Genomic DNA, 22,264 nt, shown 5'->3' with positions numbered 1-22,264 from the left:
ATTGGGAGGTGATCAAGCCGTGGAAGGTGGGCTCTGATAGGAGGAAATGGGTTGCCCCAGAGAACGTCTTTTTCTACCGTCCCTAGCTAGCTAGCCTCCTCCTCTTACTCTCATTGCCCTCCTGGCCATCATTAGAACAGCCTCCTGCCACAAAGTCCTGCTCCCAGGATTAACACATCATCATGAGCCACGGCACTGGAGCCTTTCAACTGGACCAAGCCCTCCGAACCCATAAGCCAAGGTAAGCCCCGTCTTCTAAGCTATGCTCTGTATTTTGTTGCAATGACATAAAACTGACACACATCACAACTATCCTGTACATTTTAAGCTGATCTTAAATAAAAATGGTTACAAAATGAGAGGCTACAGTAAAACTGGTTAACTTTCTTTTTAAGAAAGCAAGAATCACAGTGTGGCTCTTAGACATGAGAAAGGGGGTAATGTTTCTCTATGCTTTCAAGAAGTAAAATGTAGGGCTGGAGAGATGGCTTAGAGGTTAAGCACTTGCCTGTGAAGCCTAAGGACCCCGGTTCGAGGCTCAGTTCCCCAGGTCCCACGTTAGCCAGATGCACAAGGGGGCGCATGCGTCTGGGGTTCGTTTGCAGAGGCTGGAAGCCCTGGCGCGCCCATTCTCTCTCTCTCCCTCTATCTGTCTTTTTCTCTGTGAATCCATGGCCTTGACACGATGAAACAAGGATCTCCATGGCCGTCCCCCATTTGAACCATGAGACTAACCCTACACAGACCTCTACTGAGGTACTGTGAAGCAAATGCCTGTCAGCCAAGACCAAGAAAAGACCTGAGAAATGGTCACAGACAAGGATAAACCAAACACAGACACATGATTAGTGTAATGGGGCAACGCAGAAGGAATGTAGCGATAGGACGGGAATGTTAGGAGAAAACCGTGAAATCCTACTCATAACCTAGCGGGCACATCACAATAATAATAATAAATAAATAAATTTTAAAAAAATTTTAAAAAAATAAATAAAAGAAGTAAAATGTAAAAATGTTTTTCCCTCATTACTGTGAGCTTAGGGGGTACCTGACATGCTGCATGACAGACACACAATGAATTTCTTACTGTATGAAAAAAGATCTAAGTGTCTGACTAGGCTTTGTATAGAAATTATAAGGTTTTAGATATATTGCACTTAAAGGAATACATTAGTAAGAACATTTTCTGGGGCTGGAGATTGCTCAGTGGCTAAAGGTGCTTGTTTGCAAAGCCTGATGTCCCAGCTTCAATTCCTCAGTATCCACGTAAAACTAGATGCACAAAGTGCCCCGTGCATCTGGAGTTCATTTACAGTGGCAAGAGACCCTGGCATGACAATACTCACACACTCTCTCTCCACCTCTTCCTCTGTGTCTAAAATAAATAAAATTTATAAAGTAAATACTTTCTTTCACCTGTTTGTGCTTTCAGTGTGACTACTAGAAAATTTAATTATCTGTGTGACCAGAAGTTCTATTTTTACTGGTCAGTGCCACTTTAAAACAAAGAACTCATCAGGGGCATGTGGCAGGGGACCCTGGGTGTCAAGAGTGAATAGTCCACCCTTCCCATAGCTCAGTGTTGCAGGTAATCTTGCAGGGAAAGGAAAAAAAGACACAAGCCACTGCAAAGTTACAAATTTATTGGTCTGGAAATAAATACAAACATCTCATTAAGAAACTTCTCTGGAAAGACGTGTATAGCGGTTTCTGTTCTGCATTTAGGCCCCCTTGCCTGGGTCCCCAATCCTTTTACACAAGGTCAGAGGAAGCCTCCCAGGTGGTGATCGGCAGGTAAACTGAGTCATTGCCTTTCAAACCACCTACAGGCATGACTATTTCCCTCTACCAACTCCAGAGTCCTGGAACTCACCAGGCTCTAGCAGCTGATTTCCCAAGCTCAGGGGACTGATCATACTTCCTACAGCAAAGTCCAAGGTTAGCCATAATGAACATCAAAAGGCATCAGTTACAGGAGCTGGACGTTAGGCAGGTGTCACTCAGAAGGGTCAGTGGTACCTCCCTGTTCCACAAGTTAGAAGGTCAGGAAGAAGGGACAGCAAGAGAAGGAATTTTTAGGTTCCAGAACCCTAATTTTATCAGTCCACTCCCCACATGAATCCCTAGTCCCCACAAGAACTATTCTTGCTAACTGTTCCTAGCTGGGAGAGAGACATTTAGCCATCAAGATCAGAGTTAGCTTCAGATGTCAGTGATGGGAAACTGGGCTTGACTCAATCACGAAAGAATCCTGGGACAGTGGGATCCTCGAAAAGTCAACACCCAATGGATTCTGGCAGTGCCACACTTAACACTGGTCACCACATCCCATGCCCATCCCACCCCCCAACCCCCTGCCTGAAGATTCAACCCAGCCCAGGACACTCACTGGAGTGTCTCCCTCCGTTTCAGAGGCTGCAACTACAAGTCTTAACGACCTTCCCCGTGAACAAATAAAGACGCAACCCACTCATCCACAAGGTGGGGTGGAAGCCAAGGGCAGCAAGCAGACAGCGCGACAAGAGTCTGAAATTATGGTGACACCAAACATCAGCCAAGACAGTTTTCTCTGCTTATTGCTGCTCTCCTTATACATTGCAAAGGCTACCAGAAAGAAAACAGCCTTAAGGGCTTCCACACCAGAGGTCCCAATACGCACTCACTATAAAACCAATTCTTTCAAGTGAACTTGTTTTTTTCCAAATGCCTCTCCTAGATTCTGCCTTTCTTCCCTTTCCTGTTGTCCTTACTTGAGAGACATCCAACTCCCTCCCTGCCTCCAATCAGAAGCCACTTTGTTTCCAGGAATGAGTCAGTCTGTCTTTAGACGGGAGGAAACAGGAAGAAGGGAGGAAACAGGAAGTAAGAGGGCTGGTAGAATGCCTGTGAACCAGGACGTGGGGCTGGCCCGGGCTTAGAGCTGTGACCTTCTGACAGCTACACGTTTCTTGTTTTTGGCAGTTTGGCTTCTGAGGGTGGACAGGGAGGGGCCATCGGGCCACGCGTCCATGGGAACAGGGCACCAGGCTGCTCCACCACTGCCCACCCTGGTCCCTGGACAGGACGAGCCCTGGACAGACTGGATCTGCCACTTCCTTCCGGAGCTCACTCTTACAAAAGCAGCAGGAGATTAATACCGGTTAGCGCGGGCGGGCAGGGGTGGAGGGCCGGGGGGAGGCCGGCCGCTACGGAGACCAGTCCAGGGCGGCGGGCAGGCGGGCCGCCTAGCAGGACACCTCCATGGACTTGGGCCCGGCACTGTTGCCAGTGGCCCCCGAGTTGGGGGTGATATTGAGGTGGGCTTCCTCGCTGGTGTGGGAGCGGCTCCGGGAGCCCTCGCTGGTGTGGGAGCGGCTGCGGGGGCCCTCGCTGGTGTGGGAGCGGCTGCGGGACCCATCCAGGGATGTGACACTGGAGCCCGAGGCTGTGCGGGACCGCATCAGGCGGGTCATGCTGGCAGAGGGCACTGGGAACACAGAAGACAGTCTGGTTAGGGGACGGGACAGCACTGTGGGAGAGAAACCCGCGTCACCTGCCTGCCAGCCACAGTGCCCTCCTACATGACCGGCTCTTTTGTTGTCATTTTTTATAGCCACTCAGCCTGTCTGTCCTCTCACTCAGGGGAAAGCCATTCACTGATAAGAGAAGGATAGGTAACCGTCGACAGGGCAAGCGACGCGAGCGCTGAACCCCAGTTCTGCCGCCTGCCTCTTCTGCTGGGGGAATGTCACCCTCGGCCTCCTTGACTCCTCTTCCAGTGTCTGTGAGTCCATGGCCAAGCACTGTTAGCAGCTGACAGTGGGGTGAGAGGGACACTTGAGGCCAGAAGGGCATGTCCCTGACTCTCACAGGCAGAGCACTAAGGCCACACAGCACAGGTCCTGGCAGGCGTTAGCTGTCTGCTAGCTTTCAGGAGCTGGTACTGGCCCTCTGACACCTTCAAGATGGAAGATGCCCTGCTGCCGCACGTCGCTGACAGAATGAAATGACAATAAAACAATCCCCCTATCTATCCAAGATTGGACAGTGTCCCCTCCAATTCCAGTCTACCTGGAAACTGTGCCCCGTCTGTCCCGGATTGAATCGTGCTCCCTCTCTTTGTCTACCTGGAATGTCAGAATGTGACCTTGTTTTAAAGTAGGGTCTTTGCTAAGATAAGTGGCCGAGATGAGGTCACTATGGATTAGGGTGATCCCTAAGCCCATGGCTGTGGTCCTTCATGAGAGGAAACGGCGACACAGACCAGGGGAAGAGGGCCATTCATGATGGACAGCGAGACTGGCATGCTGATGGTACAGGGCATGGGGGCGGGGAGGCAACAATGGCTGTGGCAAGCCGAATCCAGCAGAGGCGAGGAAGGGCACCCGCACTTTGACTGTAGATAATTAGTCTACTCAGGTGTAAGGGGGACATATTCCTGGGGTTTAAGTTCCCTCCACTGTGGGACTGTTAGGACAGCCTGTGGTGGAGACTAATGCCCCACATGCTAAAGCAGTATCCAGGAGCAGACCCTCAGAAACAGAATCAATCCTCACTCAAATGCAGTGCCTGCTTACGGTCACTGGTCTTTTGAGACTGAGTTCTCATAGCCCAGGCTAGCCTCAAACTCACTGTGTAGCCAGGATGGCTCTGTACTCTCCTGATCCTCCTGCCACCACCTTCCAAGTGCTAGGGTAACAGGCATGTGCTTAACCCTCCAGCCATGAGCCAGTTCTGAATTCAGAATGAATCACATCTGAGCTTCACATGATCTCTCTGAGTCTCTATTTCTCACTCCAACTCGAGTTTGGGTGACCTCCCAGGGCAATGGCAACTGTCCATCACACCAGGTATGCAAAGGACTAGCCACATGGAACCCAATGAGCTAGAACTTGCTTTCTCTTTAGGTCTGTATTTCTTCCTGCTGTTTTTCCTGAGATCTGTGGGAAATCTTAGAAAAAGAAGCTTGTTTGTGGGATGAGGAGCAAAGCTTAGCTTTTATTTCTTTTTCCCCAGAACTCACTACTGAAGCAAGCCCAAGGCAAAACAGCTATGATCTAGACCCCACAAGGAATACAAGGGCCGGCAGCAGCTCTCTCCTGCATTAACCAGGGACAGCAGGCTAGACGGAAGGAGAGCAGGTGGATGGCAGGGCAGTCCATACACAAATGTCTTATGCTGCAAGGGGACAGCTAAGGGCAGGACCATGTTTAAGGCACACAGATCAAAAGTCTCTCACTCTCTGCCTTGGTAGACAGCAAGCATGGTTAGCACCTGTCCAACAGGCTGTTCCACATCTAAACAGGCTAGTGGCTTAGGAAAACACAAGAGCTTAGAAGTTCAAAGCCTTCCAAGTGAAGAAAGGCACAGGGACTGTTATGCTAGGCAGCAGGTAGAAGACCTGAGTGGATCCTGTCAGGCCAGAACCGCAACTAACAGGCCAGCCAGAGCCTACTTCTCAGCAGGGCCTGTGTTCTGGTCCGAGGTGTGGGGTTGGGGTGGGGGGGGCATTCCTGAGAGGAGGCGTCAAAGATTTGGCAGATCAGCTCAAAGCAGCCAGCAGGATGGGGCTAGCGCAGAAGCACGTGTCTCTCTGTCCTCTAGTTCCCAAAGTTAAGGATTCCCAGAGACATGTTCTGCCTCCAGTCCCTCTGCCTCCAGTCCCACACCCTCTCAGTCACCATCTTAGGGTCTCACCCTCTCCCAGTCACCCTCTTACATACAGTCTCACCCTCTCAGTCACCCTCTTACATACAGTCTCACCCTCTCCCAGTCACCCTCTCACAGAAGTTCTAGCTACTATAAGCCCCCACAGATTGCCTTTCTGCTACTTCCTTCATGCCTCCAAGTCTTAGTTTCACCACTGGTCAGCCAAAGATATGAATATGTTGTAGGATTATTGTGATAATGAGAAAAAGAACATGGACTTATCACCATCTTCATCATCAAACTTGTCATCATGGCTAAAACTGGTAGACCTGGTGCTCTCCTGAGCCAGAATCAATGAAAATGAATGTCATCTCATTGTGTTACTATTTATCTTGTTGTTTTATATATTTAAATCCTGGCTGGGCATGGTGGCTCATGCCTGGAATCCAAGCACTTGGGAGGCTGAGGAAGGGGGATTGCTGGAGGTGTGTGGTAAGTCTGGACTATAATGGGAATTCCCACCAGCCTAGGTTTAGGATCAGATCCTATCTCAAAAGATGACCAGAGGGCTGGAGAGATGGTTTAGTGGTTAAGTGCTTGCCTGTGAAGCCTAAGGACCCCAGTTCCAGGCTCAGTTCCCCAGGTCCCACGTTAGCCAGATGCACAAGGGGGCGCATGCGTCTGGAGTTCGTTTGCAGAGGCTGGAAGCCCTGGCGCGCCCATTCTCTCTCTCCCTCTATCTGTCTTTCTCTCTGTGTCTGTTGCTCTCAAATAAATAAATAAAAATTAAAAAAAAAAAAGATGACCAGAGGAATAAACCGTCCTCACTAAGTGCTCAATAACTGCCTGATATAAAGAACTTCTGGGGCTAGGGAGATGGCTCAGAAGTTAGATGCACTTGCTTATGAAGCCAGCCAGCCCACGTTCAAATACACATGGTGCGTGCATCTAGAGTTCATTTGTAGCAGCAAAAGGGCCTGGCATGCACATGTTTTCTCTCTCTCAAATAATAAATAAGGGCTGGAGAGGTGGCTTAGCAATTATGGAGCTTGCCTGAAAGGCCTAATGACCTTGGTTCAATTCCCCAGTGCCCATGAAAAGCCAGATGCACAAAGTGGCACATGTATCTGGAGTTCATTTGCAGTGGCTAGAGGCCCTGGTGCATCCATTCTCTCTATCTCTATCTCTCTCTCTGTATCTCTCTCTCTGCTTATAAATGAATAAATAAATATTTTTTAAAATATCATTTAAAAAGAAACTTCTGGCCAAGCATGGTGGTGCACACCTTTAATTCAAGCACTCAGGAGGCAGAGATAGGAGGTTCACTGTAAGTTCAAGGCCAGCCTGAGAGGACATAGAGAATTCCAGGTCAGCCTGAGCTATAGAGAAATGCTACCTCAAAAAAAAAAGAAAGAAAAAAAGAAAGGAAGGAAGGAAGGAAGGAAGAAAAGAAAGAGAGACAGAAAGAAAGAAGACTAACTTCTGGTGAAGGCACCTTACAGTTATGCATGCGTAGTAACACCCTGGCTCACAACAGACTGAATATGGTAGCTGTGTGAGAAACACCATCACCATCTTTGTGTCTGCACACTATAGGATGTGTGCACCATGATGGAACTGATTACTCACCCATTCCTCAGAATGCTTCTGCCATTCAGTTATGTGTAACTATAACTTTCTTTCTCAGGACTACCCAATATTCCAAAAGGTTGAAGGTGGCCAACCTTCTAGTTCTTATCCCCACCCTGGCTCTTGAGACATTTCTGCTCCCACACGTGCCCAAAGCTGAGAAACTCCATACTCACTGTATCCCATGCCCTGCACGAAGTACTTGAAGGCCTCGGCGAGCTTGGCAGGCTGCAAGAAAGGGAGAGAGAGCATGCTCACTGAAGGTTCTGATGGCCCCAGGCCACCTGCACCTGCGTGCCAGAATCTGGACTGACAGAGGCCACTGCATGCTGATGGACAAAACACAAAAGCCAAGGAAAAACTATGGGATAGCTGGGAAGATCAGAAACTGCTTTGGCCAAAAGAAACAGCTTAAATCCACCTTAGCTGTGGAAGTATGGATGAGTTCCAGGACTGGCTGAGCCAGTGACCTCACTGTAAACAGGGCAAAGCACCACGCTCCTTGCTCAGTGCCTCCGGGGACCGTATGCAGCATGGGCAGACACCCGTGCCACCGGCAGCATGGCCCACTCAGTCTGCTTAGGGATCAGTGATGACAGACACCCTCCTGGCAGGGCCAGGGCTCATGTGTGTGCAAGTCATGGCCAAGCACATGGGGCAAAGGCAGTCACCCACCCAAGGACCACAACAAATGACGAGGGGCCCTTCGGATGAACCCAGAGCCCTCCATGCCCAAAGCCCTATGCTCAAGGTGGACAAAAGGAAGAGTGATGGGCAAATACGAAAAAGAAGATAAGATAAAGGAAAGGGAGGGAGGGAGGAAGAACTATGCACAAAAGGATAAAAACAGCAAGACATATGAGCAGACAAAAGGAAGAGAAGAAAGATTGATAAAAGAAGAAATGTGAGAAGGTGACAAGAATGGATACTTCCATGAATGGATGGTCATTTGGACAAAACAAGACAATCAATGGATTAGTTAACTGAGCTACTTTCATAGAAGTGAGCATGCAGTGTCAGGTCACCCTCAATGTCACCACTTCCTCTTGGTGACTCATTCACTCTAAGCTGGAGGTGCGGCCATGCCCCAGGACCACAGTCACGTGTGTTTCTTCACAGCTCAGATCGCAAAGCCAGCAGTGGCTCACCCTCTCCCAGGCTGAGGCTGTGCTGTCTCCACCCACATCTCAAATCCTGCTACTCGGTAAAGAGCCAATCGGTACTCGGCTATGCAAAGATTTTACCTCTGGATCTGAACAACCCTGGGAACAAGCGAGCTTTCCTAGGTGACAGAGAGAAGGGACATGGGTCCAGGAAGGGTCTACTTGGCATGAGGACAATTGGGTCCAGCTGGGCTCCACTGGGAGACCACAGTACTGACTTCCACCTCCAACTTCAGGTTCCTCTTGTGAATTCCACACCCCCACCTCTGAGAACTACTACGCGGTTATAATGTGATTAGGGTTGGGAAAGCTCTTTGTAAGCACCCAGCCTGGGAGGGAACACTTAGAGATGGACCACACAGGATCTGGGCCTTGCTAGGCTGGCTTCCGGGAAGCCAATACAGCTCAGATCTGATCACATTGAAAAAGGATCCTGGTCCTGATCAGAGTCAGGGTTGTCCTAACAGAGACGGAGCAGGCAGGCCAGGGACAGAGAAGAGGCTGAGCAAGTGCCTATAATGATGCAGGCATACACACGCGTGCTCACACTTGAGCACATACAAGCACATGCATACACACGGTGTGTGCATGTCTTCTGCCCCTCTACTCTGGGCTTGAGCCCCCATAAAGGTCCCTGGATAGGGAAAGGACACCAAGATTCTGATCCATTATGGCCAAGCTGGGTCCTCTTGGCAAATCCCTCAAGTGCGTGGGTCCTAATATCATTGACTATCCAGGGACCGCTTTTTGCAGCATCAGTGAGTCGTGTGCATTTATAAACCACATACATGTCTGATGTCACATGGAGATAGTAAGGAAAAGGGGGTTAAGAGATCACAGAGACATGTGCTGCCAACCAGAGAAGCAACAGAGGCTGAGTGCAAAAGCCCAGGTATCACTCACCTGTGAGATCTGTGGGAGGCCACCGCAGTCCGCCATCTAGGAAGAAAGGAGGGAGACTGGTTAGCGCGGGGTGCCTTGACCATGGCCACAGCAACTGGTGCTCTGTGAGCCGGCCTACCAGGTGCCCACCACCGCCCATCTGGTTAGTGGGTGGTAAATTGCAGACAGGCACACCCTACCCCTTCCTGGCAAGGCTGTCCCCGGTGAAAACACTCCTCACAGCTTACAAGGAACTTAGAGCCATCAACCATTCCACTCCCCACCCAAAGCGTGCAAGGCTCAACTGTACCACTCTGCAGACTGGAACTGCCTCAGAGACTTTGGGGGACTTGTGAGTGTCTAGCCTCTAGGTCAGGAAGACCTGTGGGAAGGAGTTTGACCTTGTGGCTCATTCCTAGAGAGGGCTGCCACACATGGTTTTGAACCTTGCTGGATGAAGGCATGCCTGGCCTTGGCTTACAACCTTTCCTCCCGCTGCATAGGTGGAGGCACATTCCCATGCCACCCTAGGAAGGGAGGAGCCTGCCCCGTGCTCCAGGTCCAAGCACCCCCCACCAGCTGTGTGACCAACTGCACACAGACACTTGTGCTTCCGGAGAGGAGCCGCTTTGCTTCACAGCCTCACGTCATCTGTTGGCTCCCTATCTCCCTCCCGCCTTTCCTTTTCCTTCCCCGCTATCCTTCCTCCTTTTCTCTTCTTCCTTCCTTTCTGACACAGGGTCTCACAGTGCGGCCCTGAACACATGCTATGGAGCTCAGGCTGGCCTCAGACTTTGACCTTCTGCCTCCGCCTGAGTGACGGAATTTCAGGAAGGGTACAGCACCCCTTCTGCCTCACGGTCCTCCTTCAATTTATTTGTTAGAGAGAGAGAATGGGCATGCCAGGTCGTCTAGCCACTGCAGACAAACTCCAGATGCATGCGCCATCATGTACCTCTGGCTTACGTGGGATCTGGGGACTCAAACCTGGGTCCTTAGGCTTCGCAGGCAAGCACCTTAATCACTAAGCCATACCTCCAGCCCCACAGTCCCTATTTTTATGACTTCTGATAACAGCTTTGCCTCAGTGGACACCACTAAATTTTGTAGAGCATGTGTGGGGTGGTGATGTGGGGGGGTGGGGGGAACTCAGCTCTGCCAAGTGCAGCCCTCAGGATCACCTCCGTACCTTCAGGAGTGTGGTCTTTGTAGGGTCCAACTTGGAGTTGCATTCCACCTGGACAAGGTAAATGACCGGGTTAGTGGTCATCCTACAGCGAAGGTCAAGGCTGCCCCTCCCCTGTGTTCTGCCCACTGTCGGAAATGCCAGTGTTCCTTCGGGCACGAAGAAAGAATGCAGGCTTGGGCATTAAACATACAAGCCCTGGCATGACTAGCTCCGTGACTCAGGGCAAGTTACCTCACTCCTTTGAGCCTCAGTTTACCCACCAGTCAATCAAGGATCACATTAGCCTCCGAAAAGATGCCACAGGATGCAGAGGATGCTGCAGAAGTGTCTGCCACAGGGCCTTTATGTGAGCAGCCCTGCGAGACGCCACGGGCCTGACATCCCCAGGTCTGCGTTCTCTAACACATATCCATGAAGCTGGTTCATCCTCCTTCTGTCAGGCCCATGTGTGGCATCCAAAATTCAACACAGTACTCATGTATAACCTGAGATGTTCAACGTGCATACGGCAGAACTACTGCCCCTCTCTGGTATGAAAACTTGTATCACTGATGCATTGTATGGTTATGTCACATGAGAAACTCATGGTTCATTAAGATAGTACTCGTTAAAGAGAAGAGAAAGGAAGGGAAGAGGGTACTTAATAGGTTGGTATTGCATATATGTAAGTACAATGATTGAGATGGGGAGGTAATATGATGGAGAATGGAATTTCAAAGGGGAAAATGCGGGGGAGAGGGTATTACCATGGGATATTTTTTATAATCATGTAAAATGTTAATAAAAATTGTGAAAAGAAAAAAAACATTAAAATAAAATTAAAATTGAAAATAAAAGATAGCACTCGTCTTGACTACATGCAAATTAGGTGCTACAGAGGCACATCTCCAATGCAGACTCTGAGTGATAGCCCCCGTCTCACTTCTCCCCGGGCGTGGGGATGGTAGAAAGGAGAAGTCCTCTCTACATCTCTTCAGCACTGCAGGTGGGGCACTAAGAAGCAGAGAGCTCTGCTTGAACCCTGCTCTGCAGCTGGAAAGGTCCACCTGCTATGCAGACAGAGGAGCCGCCCTGGTCAGGAAGCTCAGTAGGAAAGTCATGTAGACAAGGTATGTGTTGGAAGCAGGTGGGTGGGGGAGGCAGATGTTGGGCAGCCAGGCCTGGGGCCATAGGGAGAGAGGCCGGCCTGAGCTTCAGTCCACGTGGCATGTTAAACTATGTCCCCTGCCTTAGTGGGGCAGTGAGGGGGGTGGGTAGAGATGTCACAAAGTCAAGCAGAAGTGGCCCTGTGAGCCTAGCACAGAAACCAGCACTGGCCTTCTACCTACCACAGCATCCACGGCAGGAGAATTGTCCCCAACCACCAGCAAAGCAGGGCACCTGGGTCAGGGAGAGAGAGGCGGTCAGCACAGCATGGACATGCGCGTCCAGGGTCTCACACCACACTGAGGGCCAGGGCAGGAGCCTAAGAACAGGGTGGGGCATCCTGGCACACACTGCCCTCCTGGGACACCCGCACACCCGCCCTCCTCTGCTTTGGTCTTGGGATAAAATTAAGCTCGTAGTCACTAAAACCTTAGTCGAAATCTCAGGCCAAGGATTTCTGCATGCTGTTGTTGTTATTCTAAAGTACCCCTCTCCAGGAAAGGAGGAACAGGAATTCACCGGTAATAAAGATAAAAGAATGGTGCGAATGCCAAAAGAAATGACGCAGGCTAAGTTCACAGTGTCGGGGCAGCATGGCCCACTAAGAGAAGCACATCAAGACGCTGTCACCGCTGGTGGGTTCTCCGCTGTGACTATCTGTTACTCCAAAATACACAGGACTCTCTTGGAGCAGCCTTATGTCTTTAATGTCTAGGTTTTGAGAGCCACTGGCATAGAAGATACTTAACCAAGAAGGTTACCATGTCTTCTGAGTTGGAGGGTTCCAACCTCAAAACCCTGAGCCGACGCCCATCACACCAGGAGAACTGAGTCCAACTGGCTATGGGCCAATCCCTGGGCAGGACATATGCAGTTCTCACTGCCACTGCGTCCCCCCCCCCCAAGGTGACAGCGCTTCAACCCAGCATGCCTTGCTGGTGGCTGTAACGTGGACACTGTAGCCGTGACCACCTGAGGGAAGAAAAGCCACTTACTGCAGGGTGACGGTGTGCGCTCCTGGCACGGGCCGCTCAATCTCCAAGTCTCGCCGGCTGCAGGCAACGAGGGCATCGTCAGCATCAGCAGACCTCCCCCGGGGAAGCCCACCTGCCACTGCGCCTCCCACCACGGGCCATTCGAGAAGACCACCACCATCCCTTCCTGTGTGAGATCACGTGGCTTTCGGGAGCTCCCAGCTGCTTGGTCTCCACAGACGTGGTCAAGGGGCTATGCGCAGGATTCAAGCATCTCCAGCTACCCCTGTCCTCATTTCCACCCCCCAAATATGTTATTTCTACCAGTAGCACTTTTATAGGCGTATACATAAGGGCCCCATTGGAGGATTCTGCCTCCCTGCAGCTGACCCCATTCAAAACACCCCCAACCATTGCAGCAGCCCCCAGAGGGCCTCCAGCCTCTTCTCTTAATCTGAAGCCCTCCCCCTGAAAGCCTGAGGCCTCCCTCTACAGCAGCCAACAATCTCGTCAGAACCCGAGCCTGAACTACATCCCTCGGCTCCAAAGCCTCCGGTTGGGTCCTGCTGCGTTAGGCGAAGCCCAGTGTGGACAAGTGGCCGTGCCTGTGAAACCCTTCGCAGGTTAGAGTCTGAAGCCAGAGGCCCAAGGTTCAAATCACATTGCATCTTTCTTCTTCAACACACTGACTGTATTTCTGTCACTAGCCATGTGTCCCTGATCCAGTTCTTTTATTCTGGGACCCAAGACCCCGGAAACATCAGCACGTGCTCTCTGGACTCAGAACGGCGTCCGCGGCACCAACACCAGGAGGACAATCCCTCCTGGCGGCCTCCGGCGGCCTGCACCCCCATCACACTTTGTCCCCTTTCTCCTAGTTCTGCCCGCATAAGCTTGTGCCCGAGGCCAGCCCCGGGCGTGTGCGCTGACGCTCCACCCTCGCTGCACAGCGGTGTCTCCCTCACACTCACACTCTGGGCGGGAGCTCAGGTCCCTGCAGAGCTCACGCTATGCCCAGGGCCAGGCAGCACCTTACACAGCCACTGTCCCTACCCAGTGCCTGTCCTAGTAGCCTACAAATTTACCATTTTCCCTCTCACCCCCCGTTTCAGACCTGCCAAAGCAGCCTGCATCCTCTGCAGTGGAGGCCCCACGCACCCCTCTCTGCCGTGCGGGGGGAGCCCCGTACCTGTTGTAGGCGCTGATGAACAGGTGCAGGTTGCTGGGGTTCATGTCACTGATGATGTGCTGGCGGTACGTGTGGACCACCTCCACGTTATTGTGCATCTCCTCCTGGGGGAAGAGGGGAGACAGCTCATCTTGCTGCGGCCGTGGGCTGCTCCCTGCACTTCCTTCTTCACTGCCACTCAGGACCAGAGATCACAACCCACGCAGAGGGAGTTGGGGGACCTGAGGGACACTCGAGGTGTGGCGTGTTTGAGACTACTTGGGTAGCAGGTGATAGCTGGAAGGAACACTCTGTGGGGCCAAAGCACCCGGGTGCCTCAGTGAGGAGTTCAAGGTGAAGGCAGTGCTCGGAGTGGAGCTCAGCTAGACGCTGCCCCTTTCCTTTGGCCTCTCTGAGCCTCAGTGTGTTCAGAAAAGGGGCAACTCTACCTCTTTCTCCGGGCTAAGGGACCTCAGGCTATGCACATAAACACACACCAGACAGTAATGTTAGCAACTGTTTTTTCATAGGAAGAGTTGAAGTTTTACAAACTTGAAACCAGCTCATACAGCAGGAAGTTTCTGGGTTGGTTCCCTTGGGGGCTACCAAGGCCCTCCCTACAACCTCCCTCAGCCCAGCCTTCCCTCCCTGTGTGCACTCTGAATGTGACTGAGGCCAAAGAAGGGCCACCCTGCCTAGTCCCCATTCTGTGCTACGGCAGGTGTTGCCCTTTGGGGAAAGCCTCTGAGGGTGGAAAGAAAGCAGAGGGCCAAGGTCAAGGCAGAGATGCATCAGAGGTCCACCACACGTCAGCAGCAGTGACCGAGTAGTGAGGAGACAAGGAAAATTCTGGGGTTTCTCGTCAAAGCATCGGCAGCAACATGGGGCGCAGCCAGCCTCCAGGTGACATGGGTACAGTTAGGTGGAGTTTCAATGCCACGCAGGACACCTCTCCTCGGGAAGATGGAGACGCTGGCTCTGATTCTGACAAATTCATGTCAGTTTCAGAAGGTACATTCAGGACAGAGAAACCTGTCCCAGGGTGAAATAAACAGTGAGAGCCCAGGACTGGGGTGGGTCAAGCAGCAGCGTTCATGGATGTCCCCTCTCTAGCCTCTGAACTCATCTGAAAGGATTTTTATTCTCAGGAGACAAAGGGCAAGGGGGCTGGAGCTGGACCCAGAAGGCTGTCCAGGGACAGACACAGTGAACCCGGAGAAGCCACAAGCCCAGGACAGCAGGTGGCTCTGGAAGCTGGAGGAGCAGGGAAAGATGTCCTGGGGTGCGGTGGAGGTGACATGGGGTTGCCAATGTGTGGGCTCTGTGTCATGACCTCTGGGACAATGACAACACGATTTGGGTTGTGCTGCACTGTCTGGCGTTAACTATAAACCTAGGGGTGACTCCTTGCCAACTTTGAAGTGGGTACCTTTAGCTACCCCGGGAATCAGGCCATCCTCATTAGTTAAGCACTGGAGAGTGGCACAAAAGCCACACACAGTAAACAGCCCGTCACATGAGTCTGAGCAACCCAGGGGTTTCCCGGGCTTTGGACTGGGCTGCAAGTGTACGGCACATCCCCCTTCAGGGCTGCTGGCCCTGGCTGAGGCTGGAGAAAGGGCACTAGAGGCAGAGGCCACCAGCCGCCAGCATGCTGCAAGTCCCAGCGTGGTCCACAGACCCTGTCAGAGGCAGGCAAGGATAGAGGCCTTGCAAAGCAGACACTGGAGTCAGACTCATATGTTGGAACCCTGGCCACACTCCTCCTTGGCTGTAACACTGAACCCAAGTCACTCAGTATCTCTGCTCTCCCTGGCCTCACCCACCAACTGGGAATTAAAGCCGTATTGACCACGTGGCCACTGGGCTCCATGAGCTTATACTTGCCCTGTCCTGAGGAATGAGCCCAGCACACAGTGACCTCACACACGTGTGCTGCACACTGACTTGTAAGAAGCCTAGAAAGGAAAGGTGTGTACATTCTGTTTGTTGCCCACTACACAGAAGTGCAGGACTCACAGACAAATTTACAGGGACAGAGAGTGGACCAAAGAGATCCTGGGATGAGGGTGAGGACAGAGGAGGGCACAAGGGAGCATGGGGAAATGGAGATGTGTGTTCTCGTGTTGCAGCCATGGTTGGTGTGTGCACACCCAGGTCATTTTGTTAAACGGCGCTGCAATAAAGACAGTGTAGAAAGACATAGAGTGTGAATGGTACGCTGCCATGAGTCAATACTGTGTCAGTATTGAACACGCATAGCCTGGGTAACCCCTTGACTGTGTCTCACTCATCACTGCAGGCACATGTGGCCCTGTGGCAAGCACCACATGGTTAGCTGCTCAGCATGAGCAACAGGATGCCAGGCTCCCCTCTCACCTTCCCAAAGAGGTGGGACACAACCATGTCTGGCAGAGCTTGGGTCCATCCTGAGATCTGTGGAGAACAAAATCAGGAAGATCAGGATTTAGCAGCACCCAGACAAGGCCAGCCAGGCCCTGGAAACAGAGTGATGCTGCCTCTGGGCTCCCCCAGTCATCCGGGTCTCCAGGAGAGGCCAGCCCTTCTTGTAACTGAAATGTGTGCTGTAACCCCATGCATTAAAACAGCTTTAAGTCATTGGGCTAAGCCTTCTAAGGGGACAGTAAGACCTTGCTATTTTCTTCCCTTTTTATTTTTTTTTTTCCTAGCATGAACTAAGCAGGCTTGATTTGCCACACACTAGCCTTCCATCATGAGACTGCAGGGCAGGTTACCCACAGATGGAGTCCTCTGAAACTGTGAGCCAAAGTCAGCCCTTCCTCAGCAGAAGCTGGTGACCTCAGGCATGGGCTGTGGGGATGAAGAGCTTTCATACAGACCTGCTTCCTTGAAAATTCAACTCCTGTCCCTGGTCCCATCCTGGACCTGGAAGCCCTGGCAGACCAGACCTGTCTGTCCTTGTCCTTCCTCTTGGAGCCAACACAGTAAGTGGGGATGAACCAGGGCCCAATTCAGCTAACACACAAAGCCTCGCCCACCCTTCCACACAGAAGCCCCAATTCCTCTTCTCATGGCAGACTGGGCCTCATCTGTATCTCAGAACCTGCTCTGTCCCAGCTAACCTGACTGCACCATCCCCTGGTTTCTCCCCTCTGGCTAGTTTTGTTTCTGTGAATTTCCTCAGGTTACTGAATTTACCAGCGATTCCCCCATGCTAGCTCCAGCGAGACTTTGGTATTCAGCATGATTTGCGTACATGTTATCTATATGCTGCAAGAGGTATAACAGGTACAAGGCAGGCAGCAAAAGCTACACCACCACCTCCCTGACCAGACAGGAACTGGCAGAGGAGAGGAGCTCTTAAACTGGGGTTCCAGGCTATACCGACAGCCAAATGCAGCTGTGGGCCCTGGGCAGGCTGAAGCCCCTGGACCTCAGGATTCTCATCTGTAATAGGAGGAGTCAAGAACCAAGTCACCAGGCCACAGTGAGGATCCAGTAAGGAAGCGCAGGCACCACACCATAGACATGCAGGCTGTCCTTTAAGGATGGCACATGGCAGATATTAATGCGCAGCATTCCTCAGTCAGTGGTCAGTATTCCAGCCCTCCTCATCTGGTTCACAATAGCTAAACAAGGGCAGATGGGCCAAGCAGAATGTCTGTTGCTTTACAGAAACATCAGATGGGTTGGAGAGATGGCTCAGTGGTTAAGGTGCTTGCCTGTGAAGCCTACGGACCCATATTTGATTCCCCAGCTCACACGAAAGCCAGATGCACATGGTGGTGCATGCACAAGGTCACAGAGGCACACGAGGTGGCACACACATCTGGAGTTCGGGCATAGTGACTGTTGGCCCTGGTGTGTCAAGTCTCTCTCTCTCTCTCTCTCTCTCTCTCTCTCTCTCTCTCTCTCTCTCTCTCTCTCATTCTCTCTTATAAAACAAAAAGGCCAGTCTCTTGGGCTTGCCTCAAAAAAAAAAAAAAAATTCAGATAAAAACTAGAGAGGATGTTCTGTTCCCAACAGCAGGGCTCCCAAGCTCTGTGGGGTGCTTGAGAAAGAAATCCAGCATCCCTCAAGAGTCAGATCAGGGATGAGAATGGGGTGGGCATGACCCAGGCCCTCTGTCCTGATAGCCATCCCAAACACTTTCACAATGAGGGATTAGCAACCTAGCTGGCGAAGCTCTGTCCTACTTCAACAGGAAAAGGTCTCCTTATCCCTGGCAAACACTGGGCACTTCATGGGAAAAAGAAAACCATCATGTTTTAAAAGATCTGTAACGACACCAGCCAGGGAAGAATTGTTTAAACCTTCCAAACAGTGGTGATCATGTTCGCTAGGTTAAGAAAGCCAAGAAAAGCTGCTCTTCTGGCTGGGGACGGACGGTAAAAGAAGTAGAGCAGTGTGTCCGAGAAGAGACCTCGGGGTCCGGCGGCTTGGACCCCACCCACCCGCCACAGCCCAGCCTCACCTTGGAAGCAGCCCAGTCCATCCAGCCTTCGGCGCAAGGGTTCACGTTCATGAGCACAAGACCCTCTACCATCTCAGGATTGTTCAGCTGTAACAAAGACAGAGACGAGACATGGCATTGAACGATCAGAAATACTGGGACTTCAAGCAAACAGACGCCTGGGGAAAGCACCCAGAGAGGACCCGTGTGGGGCTCCGGAGCAGGGGACGGATTGCTCTCGGGACCACCAGCAACCCCACACCATGGCCATGCAGAAGGGACCCTCCTGCGGGGATATAACGGGATCCGGTCCTTGAGAGGGTAGGAAAAGGAAGCTGCACACTCGCCGAGGCCACATCCCTGTGCCCCACTGAGACTTGGCTTCTCAGGTGAATGGGAATAACTTAGAGTCAGTGAAACAGGCCCAGAAACGGCCCATGGTTCTGCTGCTCTGGGAAATGTCTGTGCACCCAAGAGTTAGCAGAGACGTTCGGCACATCTGCTCAGAGCCCACAGGCCCACTCTTTCCATCCTCGGCATGTCTGAGCTATAGCCAGGGCACGGCACTTACCTGACATCAAAATGCCCTGGGATAAAGGACATCAGCCACTTAACAGTAAAGACACAAAGATTCAGCAGCACTTTGGACTCGGGCTGCAGTACTAACAGTGGGAAGGGCCATGTTAGCACGTGTCTGATTTTAGTTTAGAACTGGGTTGGATCCAAGAGGACCTGGATCACAAAACTCTGTGTATTATTAAATAGTGTGGAAGCCAAAGACATGGTGAGTGGACAGACAGCCATGGTCCAGTGCTCAGAGAACAAAGCCCATGACCACTGTGGGATGTGGGCATCAGAGAGAGCCAGGCTTGTGGGCATGACACACGTGCTGTGCTGTGGGCATGCCCAGCGTCTCTTCCTCAGGAAATGTAAGTATAGCTCATTTCTTTCCCTCCTTTGGATTTTTTTTTTGGGTGGGGGGCCGCGTTTACCAAATGTCATTCTTAGATATTGAACCAATTATTTTTCAAGGTGATATTTACAAAATGTAGGCCGCGAACTCACCGCGAAGCGGGTCAGGATGTAGGCCCCCGCTCCTGTGCCCATGCCAATGACGCTCTTCAGCCTGGAAGTTGAAGGGAACACTCAGGTCAACAAAGGAGGATGCACTGGGGCTCGCCTCCCTTCTCCAGTGTCCCTATTCCTTCTCACTGACACATGGTGCCCTCAGTGTCTGTCTCAATCCTCGCCCGTCCAGGGTGTGGTCAAGCTCAACTGTGTGCCCTCAAGGCTCAGAATTCACCATGCTTGATGACCCCACGGAGGTCATGACCTTGAGAACCTCTCCCCTCATTCTTGTTTTCTTCCTGCTGCTGCCAAGGCTCTGGCATCCACAGGCAGACCCATTAGGGCGCAGCCTCTCTCCACACCCAGGCTTTACTTTGGATCCTGAAACTTGGAATGGGAACAAATTGGGCCAGAACGATGGGTTTTATCATCCTGAGAGGCTCAAGTGAGAAAAAAAAGTGGGGGGGCAAAATAAGGGTCTGAAGAGAGATGTGCTCATGAAGCACTCTTCCAGAAAGTTCTATGGGAAGGAAAGGAAGTGAAGGAGCAAGAGACAAAGACCAGACGGGGTCTCTGTCACCATGTAATGGGGTCACTCAGGAAGCAAGAGTGCAGTCATGAGAGTATGGGGTGATGACCCAGGGAAGAGTGGGTGCAGGCTACGGCAGGACCCAGGGGAAGAGTGGGTGCAGGCTGCAGCAGGACCCTTTCTGGGGTCATCGGTGGACTCCAACCGACTCACATCCTTCAACCCCAGAAACTATGACGCCTGTAAGTAAGCACAGTGCCTTGCTCAAACATGCTTTTAGTGATTAGGCCAAGGAGGAGGAAGCCAGAGGCGGCCCTTCAATGCCAACTGTGGGAGCTCCCCCCACCCCTGCTTTGGTGGCCTTGAGACAGACGTGTGTCTCCCAGCACCAACTCCAGGTGGCAGGAGAGGCCCCTTGATTCTTACCCAAACTGATGAAGGACACCAGGGAGCATTTCGGCCAGCTGATCCATCGAGGGGTACAAGTACCTGGGGGAGACACAAGAGGCAGCTCGTGAGAGTCCAGACTGGAGAAAGGGGGTTACCTACACCAGACATTCCGGAGTCCCAGGTCCTGCAGCAGGCCAGCTCACGCGCCTGCCTCCCCGGCGGCCCCTCGGCAGCGTAAACACCACTGAGACCACAGATACCAGTTGGCCACCCAGGACCAAAAGCTGTTGCCTAGAAACAGCTGACCTCTCTTTGTTGGGATTCTGGGGTAAGCTGCTGGGGACAGAACATAGATCAGATGGCATTTCATGCTTGTGGCCTCAGGAAGGCTCTAGTACATTCAAGAAGAAACTACATCTACCCAGTAGTTCTGGATACACAGACATACCAGGTTTTCCACAAAGCAAGGGGACCACGAGAGCCGAGCAGATGTGGCCCAGGAAAGAAGCTGGCATGAGTGAACAGAAATGAGAGGGAAGGGTGGCACAGGCTACGAAGGGCCACCGGCGGGCTGGAATGACGCAGGAGCAGGGAGGCCCACTCTGCTGCGGCGGTCAGGGAGCTAGCTGCTTTAAAGAAGTGGTGCCGAGGCCACCTGGGAAAGGGGCCGATGAGTGAGGATTGGAGAAATAGATCCTAGGCAGGGTCCCACGCACAAGCACCAGAAATAGCAGGATAGTGTACTCCACTGAACCAAAAAGAGCCTTAGGAGAAAGGAGGGGCACAGATAAGGGAAAATACCCACTACCTAGTCTGGACCCAGGCTCCAAGTGTGACAATGTTTTTTGTAGGGCTTTCTTTTCCTCCTGGCTCCTGGACGCTGGTTGCCCAGCCCAGAGAAAGGAGCCAGGCAGAGGTCCTCACTCCTGCTTTTATAGCCCCAAGACAGAAGGATGTCTCACAACCCCAACTCTAGATGCCAGGGGGAAGTCAACTCCCATTCCAACATTGTTCTATGTTGGCCCACTAAAGCCATCTGGCAGGTAACCTTAGGGGGTACGTGCTCATCTGTGATCCCGATCTCTCAAATACCTGCCCAGGCTGAATTAGGGGTGACAGCTCTGGCTTTATCTGTTGGTTAACAATTAACTTCACCTGTTGTTTAATAAGCTTTCTCTCCTGACTGGTCCTGAGGTGTTAGGCATGCGTTCCCCTTCTTTTCTCCTTTGATAAAGGTTAATGATTAAGAACTTGAAACACTAATAGAAAAAAGACATCTGTCTCACTGTAAATGCTAATAGGTCCGCCCTCTGGAAGCCTACAGAGCCAAGGGAAGAACAGCTCTGGCCAGTTCAATCCAGCATCAGGAGTGGGCTGCCTCTCTGAGGTCGGCCTCTCCCACACTTGTTAATGAGGTCAACAGAGGCTACACATGGGAAACTGAAAGTCCAAGTGGGGCATGCAGGCAGGGCAAGCCGCAGAGATGCCAGTCTCTTGTCAGCAGGCCAAGGTAGGGCCTGACTTCCCATTCCCCTTGGTGCAGCCTTGCACATGTTGACGAACCCCTCCAGGCTCCACTCTGCATCCCCAAAACAGGGCCAAAGCTGCCAGCTACAGGCTGGTCAGGAGGGAAGGTGACATTTGACAATAAAAGGGGTGAGAGTCCATGTTTTCCCATCCCTGCAGAGACTAACTGAGGCCTCTTGGTCCCCACAGTGAATACCAGTAACCCCCACCAAAGACCCTCAGTGGAACTGGGACAGGGGAGAAGGGGTGTGTGTGTGCAACCCATATATATATGTGTGTGTGTGTGTGTGTGTGTGTGTGTGTGTGTGTGTGTGTGTACATATATATATATATATATATATATATATTTTTTTTTTTTTTAAGTGGTGAGGCCTAGTTCCCAGGCAAAACCTCAGCCAGGCCCTTTCCTCCCCTCTTGTCCTTACACTGTAAGTCCCTCTCCTGGCCCTGTCCTTTCTGTGTATTTTTGAGACTCCCAAATGCTAGGATTACACCGGCCCGCAGCAACATGGTGCATTTTATATTTTACCATGAT

At 51.7% G+C, this 22,264-nt stretch overlaps 1 protein-coding gene across 1 annotated transcript in view; it reads right to left on the bottom strand.

Moving 5' to 3' along the window:
• Positions 1-1,626: 1,626 nt before the first annotated feature.
• Ndrg1 (N-myc downstream regulated 1) overlaps positions 1,627-22,264 on the bottom strand; it is a 45,179-nt gene continuing 24,541 nt past the window's right edge. The window contains exons 6-16 of the mRNA XM_004656178.2: positions 20,239-20,301; positions 19,281-19,341; positions 18,237-18,323; positions 16,159-16,215; positions 13,801-13,904; positions 12,633-12,689; positions 11,820-11,871; positions 10,492-10,539; positions 9,324-9,359; positions 7,434-7,485; positions 1,627-3,466 (exon numbers count right to left, since the gene is read on the bottom strand). Coding sequence (XP_004656235.1) covers positions 3,225-3,466; positions 7,434-7,485; positions 9,324-9,359; positions 10,492-10,539; positions 11,820-11,871; positions 12,633-12,689; positions 13,801-13,904; positions 16,159-16,215; positions 18,237-18,323; positions 19,281-19,341; positions 20,239-20,301 — 859 coding nt within the window. The 3' untranslated portion in view covers positions 1,627-3,224. The remainder of the gene's footprint in view (positions 3,467-7,433; positions 7,486-9,323; positions 9,360-10,491; positions 10,540-11,819; positions 11,872-12,632; positions 12,690-13,800; positions 13,905-16,158; positions 16,216-18,236; positions 18,324-19,280; positions 19,342-20,238; positions 20,302-22,264) is intronic.

The sequence above is a fragment of the Jaculus jaculus genome, chromosome 2 (assembly GCF_020740685.1).
Source record: "Jaculus jaculus isolate mJacJac1 chromosome 2, mJacJac1.mat.Y.cur, whole genome shotgun sequence".
NCBI classification, from domain to species: Eukaryota; Metazoa; Chordata; class Mammalia; order Rodentia; family Dipodidae; genus Jaculus; species Jaculus jaculus.
The sequence above is the reverse complement of the archived record's forward strand: the minus strand, read 5'-3'. Positions and strand labels throughout refer to the sequence as shown.